Raw genomic sequence first — 16,035 nt, 5'->3', positions numbered from 1 at the left:
CAAGCACAAAAAAAGTCTGTGAAACTTTTTGAGGCCTTGACACCAGAACAAACACATTCATTTTTACATCACATGCCCAATAGGAAAAGGGTTTCCTACAGTTTACACTTTTGAGTCTGACTAATATAAAATGAAGATAGATCTGAGGGTTGAGAAATTGAATCATGATTCATGTGTGAGCCAGGCACGTTATTTCCTTCAACTACATCCTGAATGACAGAATGGATGCCACACAGTATTCAATACACATTAGACCACATCCTTGGCAGCGCCCAAAAGGCACACAGGACTTGATCACCCAGGAGATCATTTGTGCCTTTGGAGGCCTTCCTTTGCAGACTCCACTTTTGCACATCCACATTCCTGTAGTGCCTACAGACAAATCCTCCTCAGGCACGAAGCACCTAAAGGGAAGCACAGAGTTATCTTCAGTTCCCTCCACCCACTAGAAAACTAGCAGGAGCTGAAATGCAGAGGACACACATGCATACATTGTATATGTATGGGGTCAACAGTTTTGCAAAGGAGTTCATCTACGAGGCTAGGTTTATGATCACAACTAGAATGGCAGCATGGGGGGTGAATCTACACTGCATGCAAGGAGATGGCCCACTGTATGGCAAGAAAGCATGCTGCCGTCACCCAAAATTGGTGGCATAAGTGACCAAGAGCACTTACTTTTTTGGGTAAGGGAAGATAACAGCAGGATGAAACAAAAGACTATTTGTTGAAACAAGATTATTATGATGCATAGGGTAACCTTATTGATCCTCCCATACAAAAATGCTTTTGTTTCACTAATCAAAAAGTGACAAGATAAAATTTAACAGTCAACACAGACTTATCAAGAATTAATTATGTCAAATCAACCTAATCTCTTTGTATACCAGACAACAAGTTGCCAGGAAAAAAAAGGACATAAGCAGATGCTGAAAATCTGAATTTTGTTACATCTTTTGATGTTGTTTCCTGAGACATTTGTATTAGCAAACTAAGGAAGCACAGCATAAATGAAAATATCAAATGAGTACAAAACACAAGGAAAAAACATATTTACAAACTACCTATGCCAAAATTTGAAGAAGGATCAAGTGAATTTTTGCAGGGGGCTGCCTTCGGTATAGCAACAATCACTGTTTTTAGTACTGATTTGGATAGAGAAACAGAGAGTGACTTTTTTCATATCAGGTTGGAGCATTAGTGCACAGAGCAACAGGCTTAGATTTCCAAATGGTCTTAAAGTGAAGGGAGACCCTTGTAAATACAGTGATGTTATTCATCGGTAACTACAGCAAGAAAGCACACCTGACCACGAACCATTGCATTCACCAATAATGAGAAATAAATGGCTCGCTCTGCTACCAGAGGTCTCAGGGCCACCTGTGGATCCAAGGCGTGAGTCAGCAGTATCATAACATCAAAAAAGGGTAAAAAGCCAAAAGGGGAGTAAAGAAACCAATTATCAACTGCAAAGTAACTTATGTACTGCTCAACATCAGCAAGGCCTCCACTGGGATACCATGCCCAGAGGCCTTCAGTCCAATTAGGGAGGGATCCAACTTCAAAGAATGAGAATTGGACTAGCAAGTGTAACTTAAAAGAAGGATTAATGAACCATCTTCTTTATTTTAGCAGAGACATTTAGGTAGGACTTAGTAACACCCTTGGACAGCTAAAGCTTGCCACCAGAGGAAAGGACAAAAACTTATACTCTCCATGACACTGGCGGAAATGGCAAGAAGTAACAAGCTAAGATTGTTACACAGAAGATTTAGGTAAGATACTAGGAAAAAACTCTGAGCAGCAAGGACAGCTCAGTGTTGTAAAATGAGTAATAGCCAAGATTAAGATCACCAGTAACGCAATCTCTACAAAGTTATAAACTGTTTGTCAATCAGTAGTTTCAGAATCCATCTTACTCTCGAGGAAGATACTTACCACTGTCTCACCTCTACTCAAAGGTATTGGACAAGTATTTCAGTTACAAAAACTACCAGGGGCTGGTGCTACCAATTAGCCAAACAGCAGAAGGACATTTAACTCTCTGTGTGGATCTGATGTCATACAAACAGAATTATTTTTACAACTTTGGCAACATCCATTTGGTCAAACCCTACATATAATGAAAGAGAACACATGGAAAATGGCTGCACAAACTTCACTGTTTTTTCTGCTCTTTAGAGATATATAGTTCCATGCAGCACTACCACTTATTTGTACAGGGAAAAAAGAAGCTTACATAAAACTACAAGAGTCTTTTTCTAAACATATTCTTCAGCTGCAAGCTGTCTAAACAACATGCAGAGCGACGATTTAAACGGGAACCTATGAAAAAAAATGCTTCTCTTTTCCAACTTTTTCTTGTATTTAAAAGACAACTGACAGTACTTAGAAAACTAAGGTTCCCACTGTTTTGGGAATATAGAAAGAAAACACCAGTAGAGTGTTATTAACATACCATTTCAGGCCCTTTTTTTGTCCAGGCTGACAAAAAGGTCTACATGGGCACAAGCAGTGGTCTAGCAGGTCTAAATATGTGCATGTTTATCAGGAAAGGGAGCAGAAACCATAGATTCTGAAGAAAAAGAAAGGGAGCATAAGGGCAGATAGCCAACAACTCCTCCGAAACATGACTTTAAATTAAAAAAGAACAGGAAATTAGTTACAATGTCTGCAAAATTTCCACCTTTAGGACTGACCAGACTCATAAGTAAACCAATCTACCCATCTTGAAACAAATCCTACCCTTTCACCAAAGTCAGTGATCTCCTCCTTGGGGCATATAATTTTAATCACATTGTAAAAACCTTTTCCTCTACCTGGCTGCTCTTGATATGTCATTACTACAGCTCATACCACCTTTTCAAGTTCTGCTGCTCCCAGTTTAAGTCTAGTAAGGCACAAATAATTAAATGTAGGAGCACTCTTCTTAAATAGGCTAAAAATCCTTTTGAAAGGGGTATATATTTGTATATATAGGACTTACCTTACAAGCCTCCAAACTGGAAAAATAAAAGGGGGGTGTGTGTGAGAGAGAAAGAGAGAAGCAAGCAAGCAAGGAAAAAACTAAGAAAGAAAAGAAGTACAGATTTATTTAATGGTATTTGGCTGACAACATTAAGTGGGGCGGAGGGGCATCCACAATCTCAGCAGCTCATTTCAAAGAGAAAGGACTTTACTAGCTCATGAAAATAACAGCTAATAAAAATATGTTTTAAAAGCCATTTAAATCTAGGCACGGAAATATGTTTTAAAAGCCATTTAAATCTAGGCACGGTTTCAACCAGAAACGATAATGTTTTTTGTTTTTTTTTTTTATTTAGTACTTTGAAAGCAGGATTGTAGGTTCTTAGCAAAAAACCTCAGTCTGTTCCCAACAAAATCAATAGCAGAATTTCCAGTATTGCATATGATAGGGTCACAGCCTAGATACCTGCCAGAATCTATGGTAAACATGCTTATAATTTAAAAATCCTGCTATGGAAAAGACAACTGATAACACTCATCACTTAAACTGCAGAACTTTACTCTTCTAGCAACCAGCACACAATTACATATTGTGTATGTCTCATTTTCCAGCAGCTAGTAAACAGACCACAGGAAAGTGCACAAAGACAAAAATTCAGTTCTGCCGTCTGTTTAGGTTTTAGTTTTAAGGATTTTTGTAATGCTTTTCAATATTCATACATGCCCCTAACCCATGTAATATTAAAACCATAAATATTTCTCTTCTAGCAAATTCCTTGTCCATGAGATATACATAATCGCTAATAGTTACCTGAATAGTTATTACATTTTTTTTTTTTGTTAACAGAACACTTTGAAAGACAAACACACACTAAAATAGAGGACTGGTCAAAAGCAATGCCATTTAAAATGGAATTTTAAATCTTTTGTCAGCAGGAGCCAGAGAAGTAAAACATGTATCAGCAAATAGTGAGGAGAAGGAGGAAGAAAAAAAAAAAGGCATCAAGGAAAAAAAACTACCAAAGAGCAGAGATAAGTTCTGGGAGCGGCTGTCTAAAGCAGTAAGGTGTTAGTGAAAACAGCTGAGTCATTCTGAAAGTCATTTTTAAGACACCAACTCTAAAAGTTCAGAAGAGAATTTAAATGCCATGATTGATTTGAAGGAAAAACAATGCTACTACTTCAGTTAAAAATAACACATCTTGAAAACTCAAAATTAGACACTTATGAATTGAAAACTATCAAGTACATGGAGCATATATTCATAATGCAGAAACTATCGGGGAAAACAACAACCAAAAAAAGAAGATTGCAAAGTTAGAATATGCTAAGTAAAAAGATCAAATTGTTTTTGTCTAATTGTATGGCATATTCAGATTAGAGAAAGATATTTTTCCACAGTAAATATGAAAAGAGAGGTAAGGAGAAGAAAAATAAGCTCTTGCAATTCCTTCAACATCTTCACCTTGAGTATAATTCATATTCATTGTAAGTACAAAGCTGCTACTTCTTACTAAGATGATGCTCGTTTCCTTATCCTTGTAGGAAGAAGTGTCTTAAGCACAAAGGAATTTCTGCTTTATTTTCCAAAATGAGATCAATAATATTAACTATTACATCAATTTCATCCACTGAAAGGTTTATAAAACAAGTTCTCTGAAAACAATTAGTTCTCCTAGACAAACCCCTGCTTCTTCCAAACCCATCTCATCGTACTCACAGAGAAAGGAGGTACTGCAATAGCTTATTTCCTGTTAGACACCATAGGAACTGACTTAACGAACTCAGTGGCTGTATAACCAGTTCTTTTTAATATACATAAGTTTAGAATATAAATTCTCTTTTAAGTATGTTTCCAGCTCTGTGATGAAGTAATTCCTTAGGGAAATACCTCAATCCTTTACAACTTCTTATAGAGGTGAATTAATACCCACTACTGAAGGCTCATAGGAAAGCCACCTAATTTCATAAGTGATATTTTATAAAAAGCACAGCACCCAAACTAGCACGTACTTGCTACAGTATTGGTATAAGCCAACTTCCAAGATTCAGACTACCTCTTATTATCATAATCTCTGCTTTCATTGATATGCATAAAACTTACCTATGATAAGGATCATTGCAGACAAAACTCCCTTGGAAAAATATCTCAAAATGGTTCAATCCTCTGCAGTGCTATTCATATTTATAGAAATAAATAAGCACTGAAGCCACCAGCCTGGGAGCACCAGCCAGAAGCAAGCCTGGCTGAGCTGGTTTCCACTGCTGCCTGATAGCAATTAAGTTAGTTCCTTTCACTTGGCGGCACATACATACCTTTCTATCAAAGAGAATAAAATAATTTTCCTGGGAAATTACTGCATCAAGACCAAAGTACTACTGAAAGGAGAACTTTTCAACATTGCTTCAAACACTTGACTTTTTAGACCACAAGCCTGAGAAACAAAGAATTTTGAAGAATTTTGCCTTAACCTTTGCTAGGGATACTAATGTTACTTCTTAGACATAAAATGAGTTACTGAGGGTTTTGTTTGGTTTGGTTTTGACATTACTGGCAATGACACATACAGATTTTATTACTCCTAGTCATTGGCTACATGAAGTATGTCCCTACTGTATGTAATTTTTAGAGCTGGACAGAAACCAGCTAGTGGTATTCTTGTCAAGCTTCCTCTTGCTCCATCCTACTTCACAAACTACAGAGCATTATTTTTAACACGGTAAATACCAAGTGTATGTGAAAATCCTCTCTCTGAAATAGCCTCTTGGCAAAACCTTATTTACAAGTTATCATAGGAAAGTTCAGGAAGTTTTCTTCACATGAAAACATCAGTTGACATCAAAATGATTCTTTTTCCAGATGTTTTGGGATAGTTTGTCACATTTCCTTATTTTCTGCTTTCTCCCCTTTTAAATGTTAACAACTTAAAATGAACAAATCTTCTTTGTTAGTAATTTCTACAGTTAATTAACTTCCACTGTCAGTTGCCTCAGGTTAGTGTTTTAAAATGAGATCCCCTTTTTATGTGTGGTTTCATATAAGAGAGAATGTAGACTCAGAGGCTGAAATAGTCATTTGTTTTTATCTTGAGGTTGAAATTTTTAGCTTAGCAACTAGCACATGAAGATCTATGATAGACTTTCTCAACCTAAATTTGATTTCTTGATGATTCTTTATTCTGGTACTTTTCATTCCCTAACTGTGGAAAATCCTCTGCTAAACTAATAGCTGGATATTTAGGGGGGAACCTCAACTACAAGGTAAACAAAAGGTCAGAGATACATTCGTATAAAAGCTCACAATGCAGTACAACACAAGTAGTTATTACTAGAACAGGTCTAAATAAAAGTTGAAGAAAAACATTTTGGTGAACAATAAACAACTGAACAAGAATTCAGAGATGCTGCAATTACAAGTAATTATCATGAAAACATGATTAGCACTAAAAAAATAAGCAAAAAAGAAGCCTTTCAAAATTTCTGCATTTAACACATTTTGCATTGAGGTTACAACTTAATTTTTTAACAATACATTGAGTTTTGCTTCAAAAAGACCAAGTCAGTCCCATACATATGTTCAAAAGCTATTATGCATCCTCCTCTTCCTAGATTGATGCCTTCTTTCTGCCAGAGAACTGGGGCTGGAGGGACTTCGGATAACTCCTACTTGTGGTAGTTTTAACATTGAAATTTTTAAGATCAAAGTTTAGAGCTTCAGTTTTATAAGAACAATCTGAGCTCAGCTATCTGTGTTGGTCAGTGGGAAGGCAGCTGGGGACAGGAAGCACAAAGGGGAGAGAAAGGATTGCCCCACTCTCCTGAGTGGAAGAGAAAGTTTCTCTTCTCATCAGAACATGGGGGAGGAGAGAGAAGGATCCAAATAGCAGCCTGAGACACTGAGGCAGCAAGAGAGAGAGATGGAATGAAACTCACACAGAATGTAGATGGGGAAAAAAAAGGTTAGGGAGACCAACGGCAAAATATGTGTATTCTTGGGTGGGAAAGAGATTGTTCTTAGGGAAGAATATAGTTTGTCTTGAGGCAGACTTAGGGGAAATGATTTAGGAGAAGTCAGGGACTAGGCAGCTTAGCTTGAGGGCTCTGGGACAGAAGCTCTGGGAGATGTGGAGCCCAAGGGACAGGAGCTTGCTAGTGCAGAGGAGTCACTTCCAGCAAACTCCTCTCCACAAACGAAGGGCACTGATGCAAAAATGGCACATGCTTCTAGTTTTGTTCGGAAGTTGTTTGGGTTTTTTCCTCTGTGGAATATTAACTTATTTAGTTTTTGGTTTATACTGGCTTTTGGCCTTCTTCACAGCATGAATAGCCTAGCTCCAGCTCTCAGTCACTGAAGTTCTCAATGCCTTTTTCTGCTAATCAAAATATTTCCTTCCATGCATGTGAAAGCATGGACACTCAACTAACTCTGGGAAAAAAAAAAACAGTACAAGTTTTCCTTAGTGCCTGATTGAAAGGCAAGGTTTTTTTCCTAGCTTTTTAACTCTTTTCTTAACCACACTAAATTTACTGTGTGGTTTTTGAGGCACAGACAACAGAACCAGACTTAATTTCTCCATAAACTTTCGATTGACATCATATGCAATGATAACACCACATTTCTACTTCAGGATGTGTTTCCTCAAAACCAATACAATTCTGCGGAAAAAAACCAAACCTTTGGAAGACATACATTTGTACCTGGTTGTAAGCTTTATTTGCTATATATTATTGCCATTTCTCCCTGATTTTAAGTTAGTGAGATGACAGCTGTAAATAACTATGTGTACTTAATGCCAGGCAATATACATAAGTGGAGATTTCAGAGAATATGTACAAAACATTTATTCTAGCACAGACCAGTAAGATCTATGTTCAGAAGTCTGCCTCACTGCTGTTCAAGCTGTTAATGGTGACATTTAAAGCTCTGAAAAGTTCTGATTTTTATTTCATGCTACTGCTGTACTTACTATTCTCATCTCATGTAATCCTGTTCTCACCCACCACAAAAGTTACAGTCAGTAAGGGTATGCTTGTTAGTTGAATTAAATTTGAACACTTCATGCCAAACCCAGCATCAAATGAAATCACTGGCAAAACCCCCACTGACTTCACTGGGAATGAGACCAACTGGAAGAGCAAGGCTCCTGTGAGAGGCATGAATCACTGTCATTCCCATCCTGCTGAGTTTGTGAGAATGAGGATGAGATACTATTTGAAGGCCCTTCTACTTGTGTTTCATGTGACTCGCCACTTCTCTTTTGTTTTGCAAAATCATAAGAAAAGTTTTCTTACTGTCTGCAAGTAGCAAACTGAAGAGGCCGTATGAGTCACTGGAGACAGTTTTGGGCCAGCTTGGCTCGCAGACTGCCAGTGTCAGGGAAGGTTCACCGATTCTTCCCTTTCTGCTGCATAGCCATTCCCAAAATAACGTGGCAGTGCTAAACATAGTGATGCCGTGCTCTTTTAATAAAAGACAATTCCTGTAGGGTGTACAAGCCACCACATTTGTCAAGATAAGCACATCAATATGAGATGCCATATTAGCCTAGACAAAGAGATTGAACAGATAGCTTTGTCAAACACCAAGCAGAGGGGCTCATTCAAACTGACAAAGCAAGGAATTTAAAAGTTGAACATACAATCTAGCTTTAACACATTCCATCCTCTTCTGTTTTCAAAGAGTCTCAAACCAGTAAGTGAGTTCCTGTAAGTGATATAATAAACTTATTCCTAATCTACAATAACAATATTTCTGTCAATTCAAACCCCTCTGCTGCACTTTTCAAAAATTCCATAATGACTGTTAGTATGTTTCAAATTATACATATGGATCTATATACCTTGGTGGATAGGGACCCTTCATAATGACATATGCACACAGGGTACAGCTAACACACAGGCATGACTAATTGCCATATAGCAAAGTTACCAGTTATTCCTTGATCACTTTTCTGTTACTTACACGTAAGGAAGTTTATTCTTAACCCTAAGGGAAAGGACAAGGACACTGCCCCAGTGCTCCACCTGTCTAAAATTTTTAATGACTTTAGACAAATCCTTCAATTCCACATTTTAAATCAGGGACACAGAAGCCCTATATATCATAGAATATGCGAGATAGGGATATTGGTCATAAGCAAAACTAGAAACAGTGTTCACATGATTCCTTCTTTGGTGAAAAATTATCTTGGTTTCTTTGGTATTCCTTACACACAGTTGTGTGTATGGGCTTCATCATCTTACATATGGCAGAGACAGAAGCTCTGGGGGTGGGGAGAAGTATTTTCCTTAAAAATGTGTCTTCTTTTCAGAAAGGCTTACGATTACCAAACTTTTTTGAAACAAGACAGGTTATCAGTGTGTGCAAGTGAAACTGGTAGTTAGACTTTCATCACACCGGTGGTGGTGTCCCTGTTGAGGTGCGGTATTTACATAAAACCCCACACTATGTGGGAATTTTCCCACTGCTAGGTGGGAAAATTCAGTTCAGTTTTGCACCACAGAGCTCTGACTGAACCATATCCTTTGGAGAAAGAAAAAAGCCTTCAAGGAACTACCAGAGGCCAGGCATTCCTCTTTTGCCAGGAACCTGTAAGTTTAGCTTTTCCTTCAAACTTAGAGCCTTGTGGAGGATGCAGGAAGGATCACCCTTGCAGGGCTCAGTCCCATACAGCTCCTTGGAACTGGAAACTACGCACTCCTCCTCTGCCAGCCACCACCATGACCAGAGCTCAGATCACAGAAAGGGGGCAAGAAAGCTGTGGAGCTGATACTATCCTCTCTCAGAACTCCATATATAATATACCCTAATGAGATCTCCCTCCCCTTAAAACTGAGAGATAATGAAACCTATGAAGATTTGCATTCAACATTTCCAGAGGAGACTGAATACACTTTAAAATATTCAGGAACAATTCAAATGCAAATACAACACAGTACTGTGTTGTTCATATTCTGCAACATTTTGCCTTAATGGTCTGACGGGAAGAAGATCTTTTCCAGTTTGTTTTCTGTTAGTTTAATAAACCAGGACTTTAAAATAGCTGCCAAATATATGAGGTGCTACGTTTTCTTTAAAAGAAAACAGTTATGAAGTCAAACGTAAATTCAGTATGTTATATAAAATACCTTTTCACATCCTGAACATTGCCTGTAGCTTTGCTAATTTATTGCCATGAAAATATTGTTACTACTTAATGCACTAGTACTTCTGTCAATAGGCAGCTTTCCCCAAGGCATATTTGAGAACGCTCTGCTAATCAGAGTTGATGCAGTTATTCTAAAGCAGCCAGGTCTTTAGAAAAAGGTTCATGTCTAATTCTAGTATAGGTGAGTGTTGCCATTTCTTCAAAGCACAATATTTTTAATTCGCTGAATTCATTTCTGTAGATAAAGTGCTGATTACTTTATCCAGCCCCAGCTTGAACCAGTGTATTTCAAAGCAGCATTTCTGGCATCTTTACCTCTTAACACTTAACTTATGCGAAATATTCCTCATTTTGTAGTGGCAAGGATTAAACAAAGACCTAATCAGAACCACAAATCTGTGCTATACCATCATCACATAACTTAAAAAAAATGTGTTCGGGTCTTTAAGCAGATACTCACTTGGATCTGACTTTTTAGTCTTCTGCATCTGCTTGAACTCTTGAGATTATGATCTCAAATGCAGCTGAATTTTTGGTGTTTGTTTTCCAAGCATGCTGATAATCATGAACAGCACAGTGAGTGACAATGAGGTCATGTGCATATGTCACACTACAGTTTTATTCTCCCTAATAAATACTGAAATCTACGTGAGAATATCTTTACTGAGGCTAAGCAAATCATCTTAATTGGTGTGGGAGATTTAATGCATGTATGTTTTTAATGTACTTGCAATTCTCCGCAGATGAAAAATTGAATAAAGTTCCTCAAGAAAGAGGTCAGGCCATCTATTTCAATTAGAAATAGTAATGAAATTCCAGTAAACTATTAAATGTCACTTAATCTATATTCAAGATAAATAGAGTACTAAATTTCTCTTGGCATGTTCCACAACTAGGTACCCTACTTCTCTTTATATTGACAAAGTTGGTGCTCCACAGCGACAATTAGTGACTTCACTCCCGGTCAAACACCACATGGACATAATTCATTTTGGAATATGCCCACCAAAGCAAGAAATGTTGCCGTATGGAGTTTAAGGCTATACTTCTCTGATCTGGGTGGTTCAGGTCAGTGCTCCATTTTTCTTCATTCGTCTTCACTGAAATGCAGTGGGGCTGCTCATTTTGGTTTCCTTCTGCCATCAATTCATCCCCCAAAACTTCTATGTGGCAAAAGACCATTAATAGTATTTCTACATTGGGCATAATTAACTTCCTAATTAAGGACAGAATTACAACCATCAATGACAATTTCTTTAAGCAGCTAGATGTTTTGACATGACAAGATGTTTCATTTGACCATGGGTTCTTGTTTGAAGGGCATTCAATCCCATCATCTCCACAAGAAGTTTCTTCTAAGGCTACCAGCCAGCAACAGTAAGCTTGGTAGACAAACTAAAACAGAAGGCTTTGAGTATTAAGGAGCGTTACCAACATGGAACAAAATCTGACTTCTGTAGAGTTCTCCTCAGTTAGAGTTATGTTCCTTGGTTTATACCTGAAAAATATATAAGATGCAATATGAGAAGGTGAGGCCTCATTCTAATTCTCCATGGAAACAATCAAGATGCCTTATGATAATTCTCTACGTCTGAAGACACATATGGTTTCAATTCCAAGTTTGCACGTCTTTAAGGGATTTATATTAAGCTCTGCTAAGTAATTGTAAGCCATTTCTGCCTGACTGTAATCAAACTAAATTAAACTAAAATTTACTCTGCCAATACTTTTCTATTCTGCCCACTCTGTTGTTTCATCCTTCATCTGAAACTACAGCAAAAAGGAAGAACAGCAAATGGCTGCTTTTAACATCTCCACAGCCACATCCAATATTCATTTTTGATTTTTTGACACATCTACAGATCAGGCAGCTAGCAAAAGGCTCCAAACAAGCCAGAGGAGCAGCACCTGCAGTTCTCAGGAATGTTTTAAAATAAAACACCAAAATTCCCCGAGAACTACATAACTGAGCACAAGAAGTATTCTTTGGGAAACAAGGGAAATGCATATACATATGTATACACACATACATATACACACCAGCATGCTCCTCCTTTTATGGATACTAATTTCCATCCACAGTCATGGAGGAAAGTAGAAGGCTAGATTGCAGCTCAGCAGAACAAGAAATGCAAATAAATGTCAAACAGAGCAGTGGTCTAGCGCCCCACTTCAGAATACTCACATGACAAGGATGTGCGACAAATGTATGCTAAAAATCTAGACATAAATTTCAAGCTGATTCTTTAATCCCGTGTACTGCAGAGAATACATCCAGTTTCTTTTGACATGCAGAAGCCTGTACACTGCATATTCTATATTAAAAATATAACGCTCAAACTATAGCCACTGTTTTCTATAGTTTGGCTTTGTTGGTTTTTAGGTTTGTTTTTGGGTTATGTTATAATATGGCTCTTTCCCAATTGAAAGAATACAGTATTTCATCTTTCTTGTTCTAAAAGACATCCAATAAATAATGTACAGTGACATGATCTTTTGCTATTCACTTCAAGCCGTTTTGGAGATGGATTGCTACAGTATATGGTAGCATTCAGAATAACGTATGTTGAGCAACACACACTCAAATCTTGCCAGTTTTATGGTTTCTTATAACATGATACAATGTGAAGTGATTCACACTGAGGAGATGGAGAAAAGTTTTTCTGTTGTTATAAAAAAATGATGTTATATGCATTTATGAACCAAAATAAATACATTGACACCACAGCCTCAATTAAAACTAGGAAAGTAAAGTTTGCTCCACTTTCTATTTCAAAATATTGCATTTAAATTTAAACTAATTAAAGCTGAGTGATGCTTTCTGTGTAACATGACCTTGCCCTGACAGTTAATATACACTATTATCAGACCCATCAAATTAAAATAAGGTGAGCTAAAGAAAAAATCAATGCCAAAGATTTGAATTGCCTTGATGTCATATGCTGGCATCTTATAAATTTTACAATTCCTGTAGAAGAGTATCATAGAATGATTTAAGTTGGAAAGGACTTTTAAGATCATTGAGTCCAACTATTACTCAGCACTTCCAAGTCCACCAGTAAACCATGTCCCAAAGTGCCACTTCTACACATCTTTAAAATACCTCAGAGAGAAGGCAGAGGATCCACTTGGTAGGATGGAATTGGTAACTAAGAACATCCACAAAGTCAAAAGGAAAGAGTGAAATGCAGCTGTGGAGGTGGGTAATGTGGTGCAGCTACACTGATAAGCAAGAACTTCCATACAATTTCTTTTATATCAGACATGTAATGGTAATTTCAGTCTCATGACGTATCACTTCAAAGGAGGGGGGAGGGAAAACCTCTCAAAAATGATACAGTAACTTTTGGAAGATGCTGTACCTAGACTAGATGTTCATGAATGTTAAATTTTGCACAGTGTCTCTGACAATGTCATTAGACAGAAGTTTCAGGAAAAGGGAACAAATAAATATCTCAAACCAAACAACTGTACTGTACTTGAGAAGTGATTAATGGGCCTCTATCTCCAAGACGTTAAAAAATTAGAATCCTGAAATTTATGGTCTTATTATCTGCACCTCCACAATGTTATCCACACACCCAGGTTCCCTACGACAGATTACTTATTCTCTATTTTAATTCCTCACATTTCTGTAAACCCAGAGCTGCAGTCCTCCCCAATAGCTTGTTTCTATATATACATAAACTTTTTAGAGGTAAAAAGTACCTACAAGTTGAAAGTCAACTGCAACTACTCAGTCTTTCTGAAAAATGAGACTTCAAACCACTAAAGAAAATATAGGTGAACTTGAGTCATCAAACTACTCTGAAGCACTTCACTGTGAACTGTGAAGCCACCATGCATTATAATATCTTAGTTTGTTTCAAAAATCATATTCCCCTTCATGGTGTTATTCATTTAATACTATTATTCCATTTATTCTCCGTATTCTGTTTTCAGCTGGAAACCTACCAAAAATTTCCAACAAAACAGTTTCTAACTTCCAGACTACATGAATCTTACATTTTAACCTTTTCAAAAAATAAGAATTAGGTAAACATTGAGGTTTCATCAAACAGAATGTACCCTTCTGAGATGTGCACTTTTCCGGTCTTTCAGCAGACTGTGCTGACACAACCAGAGATTGACTGACCTGTGCTGGAGCAGCTGATGAATAGTTTTGACATTCACCAGTCACTACCAGCTTCCAGTAAATAAATCCAGGCAACAGAAGGAGTTGTTTCTCCAGCCAGATTACCACTTGCTTCAGGAGCCACTTCACCAACAGAAACTCACACTAAAATATAACCGCTAGCAAAAGATGAGAGAAGCCATCCCTCTTAAACACAATGGAAAAGTTTCACAGAAGAGAAAAACAATCTAACAAACCCCCAAACCATTAAGACCAGTCCGTCAATTTCTGTTTTCCCACCTCAAGCTAAACTAAAAAAACTGCTTAATGAAAAAAAAAGAGAGGCAAAACCAAAACACAGCACCATGCCATACCACCAAGGCCAAGAAGTGTTGGCCCACTCCTCTTCAGACCTTGCTGGTGCTCAAGCCTTACCAGGTTTCCCTCCGAAAATGCCACTGGCGCAACTGGAGGCATTCAGCACCAGCGCACGGCAGAGGCGGGACCAGGCCCTGCCGGACCCCGCATCTCCAGCCGCTGCCTGTGGCAGGATCGTCCAGCGGCTCTGCTGCCCCACCGCACCCGGCAGCCACGGCTCCTTCCGGGGTGGCGGCCGGCGGGGACCCTCTTACCTTGTTGGAGTAGGGGGGTTTACTCAGGTTGATGCCGTCCCGGATGAGCTTGTCCCGTATCATGATCTTCAGCTTCAGCCTGGGGTAGGCGGCCAGCCCCTCGCCGCAGGCCGCCCCCCGCCGTCCGCTGGGCCGGGACCTGGGGGCCGCCCCCCGCCGGTGCTCCTCCGGGCCCCCCGCCCGGCGGGGGCAGCGCCCGGCCGCAGGGTGCGCCGGCCGCGGCGGCGGCTGCGGCTCCAGCGTGAAGTACAGCCCCGCCGCTGTCTCGTCCGCCTCCTTCAGCCGCCGCACGGCTTCGTGGATTCGGCGCCTGTGGTGGGGCACGGCCACGCCGATGGCATCCAGGTCCGGGTCGCCGATCTGCTTGCAGACCTCCAGGTCGTCGTAGCCATTATCGACGAAGGACTCCGCGTACTGAGGGAGCTGTAGGGTCTTCAGCCACTCGTAGACTATGTTGGTGCACATGCTGGCTCCAAAATAATAATGATTGCAACTTTCAGCACCGAAGCCAGCCTCCACCTTTCCACTTTTCGCCAAAGGAAATAAAACCACAAAAACTGCGATGCAACTAAGACGCAAGGTCAAGAAAACAACATCCACCAGGAAAAGAAAAAAAAATCCCTGAAGCAGATCAGCAGGGCACCGCGAGCACTGCTGAGCGAAATCCCCCTGCTTATTCCTCCTCCTGTTTTGTTACTACCAAGTACAGCCGCTTTCTGCCACCGGAGAAGGGAGGCTCGGACTAGAGAGAAGCAAAATGTAAGGGTGCATCCCCTAAAATCCCAGGTCGCTGCTGCACAACATCCACCCACTTTCTCTGGAAGTAATTCGCAGTCGCTGTCTTTTTTTTCCCTTTCTTCCTTTCAGTGTTAGTTTCTGTTTCTGCTTCTGTCTCACCTTCCTGAGCTCTGTCGCACGATGAATCTGTTTACTATGAGTAGCTGCTTTGGTACACGATCGTGCTGGGGGAGAGCTGAGCGTAGGATCCCCCACCCTCGCCCAGTACGGGTAAGGGTGCCGGTGTGCAGTGCCCTTCTCTCCCGTGCCTCTCCCAGCAGCGGGCGCACGGAGGCTTTTGCTTTCCTTTTAAACGGGTCTTTTCGGATTAGGAAGAAAAAAGAAGGAATAAAAAAAATTAATCCCAGTCACTTTTCCGAGTTACTTTCCCAGTTCC

General features: G+C 39.4%; 1 protein-coding gene across 8 annotated transcripts in view; it reads right to left on the bottom strand.

Annotated features, from left to right (window-relative positions):
- SASH1 (SAM and SH3 domain containing 1) overlaps nt 1–15,703 on the bottom strand; it is a 546,410-nt gene extending 530,707 nt beyond the window's left edge. For all 8 annotated transcript variants that reach the window (XM_027687743.1, XM_027687734.1, XM_027687760.1 and 5 more), the window contains exon 1: nt 14,862–15,703. In XM_027687743.1, coding sequence (XP_027543544.1) covers nt 14,862–15,326 — 465 coding nt within the window. In that variant the 5' untranslated portion in view covers nt 15,327–15,703. The remainder of the gene's footprint in view (nt 1–14,861) is intronic.
- Between the last annotated feature and the right edge of the window lie 332 nt (nt 15,704–16,035).

This window comes from Neopelma chrysocephalum, unplaced genomic scaffold (assembly GCF_003984885.1).
Source record: "Neopelma chrysocephalum unplaced genomic scaffold, ASM398488v2 Primary Assembly neopelma1_23, whole genome shotgun sequence".
Lineage (NCBI taxonomy): Eukaryota > Metazoa > Chordata > Aves > Passeriformes > Pipridae > Neopelma > Neopelma chrysocephalum.
Note: the sequence above shows the minus strand (reverse complement) of the source record. Positions and strands in the feature narration are given on the sequence as shown.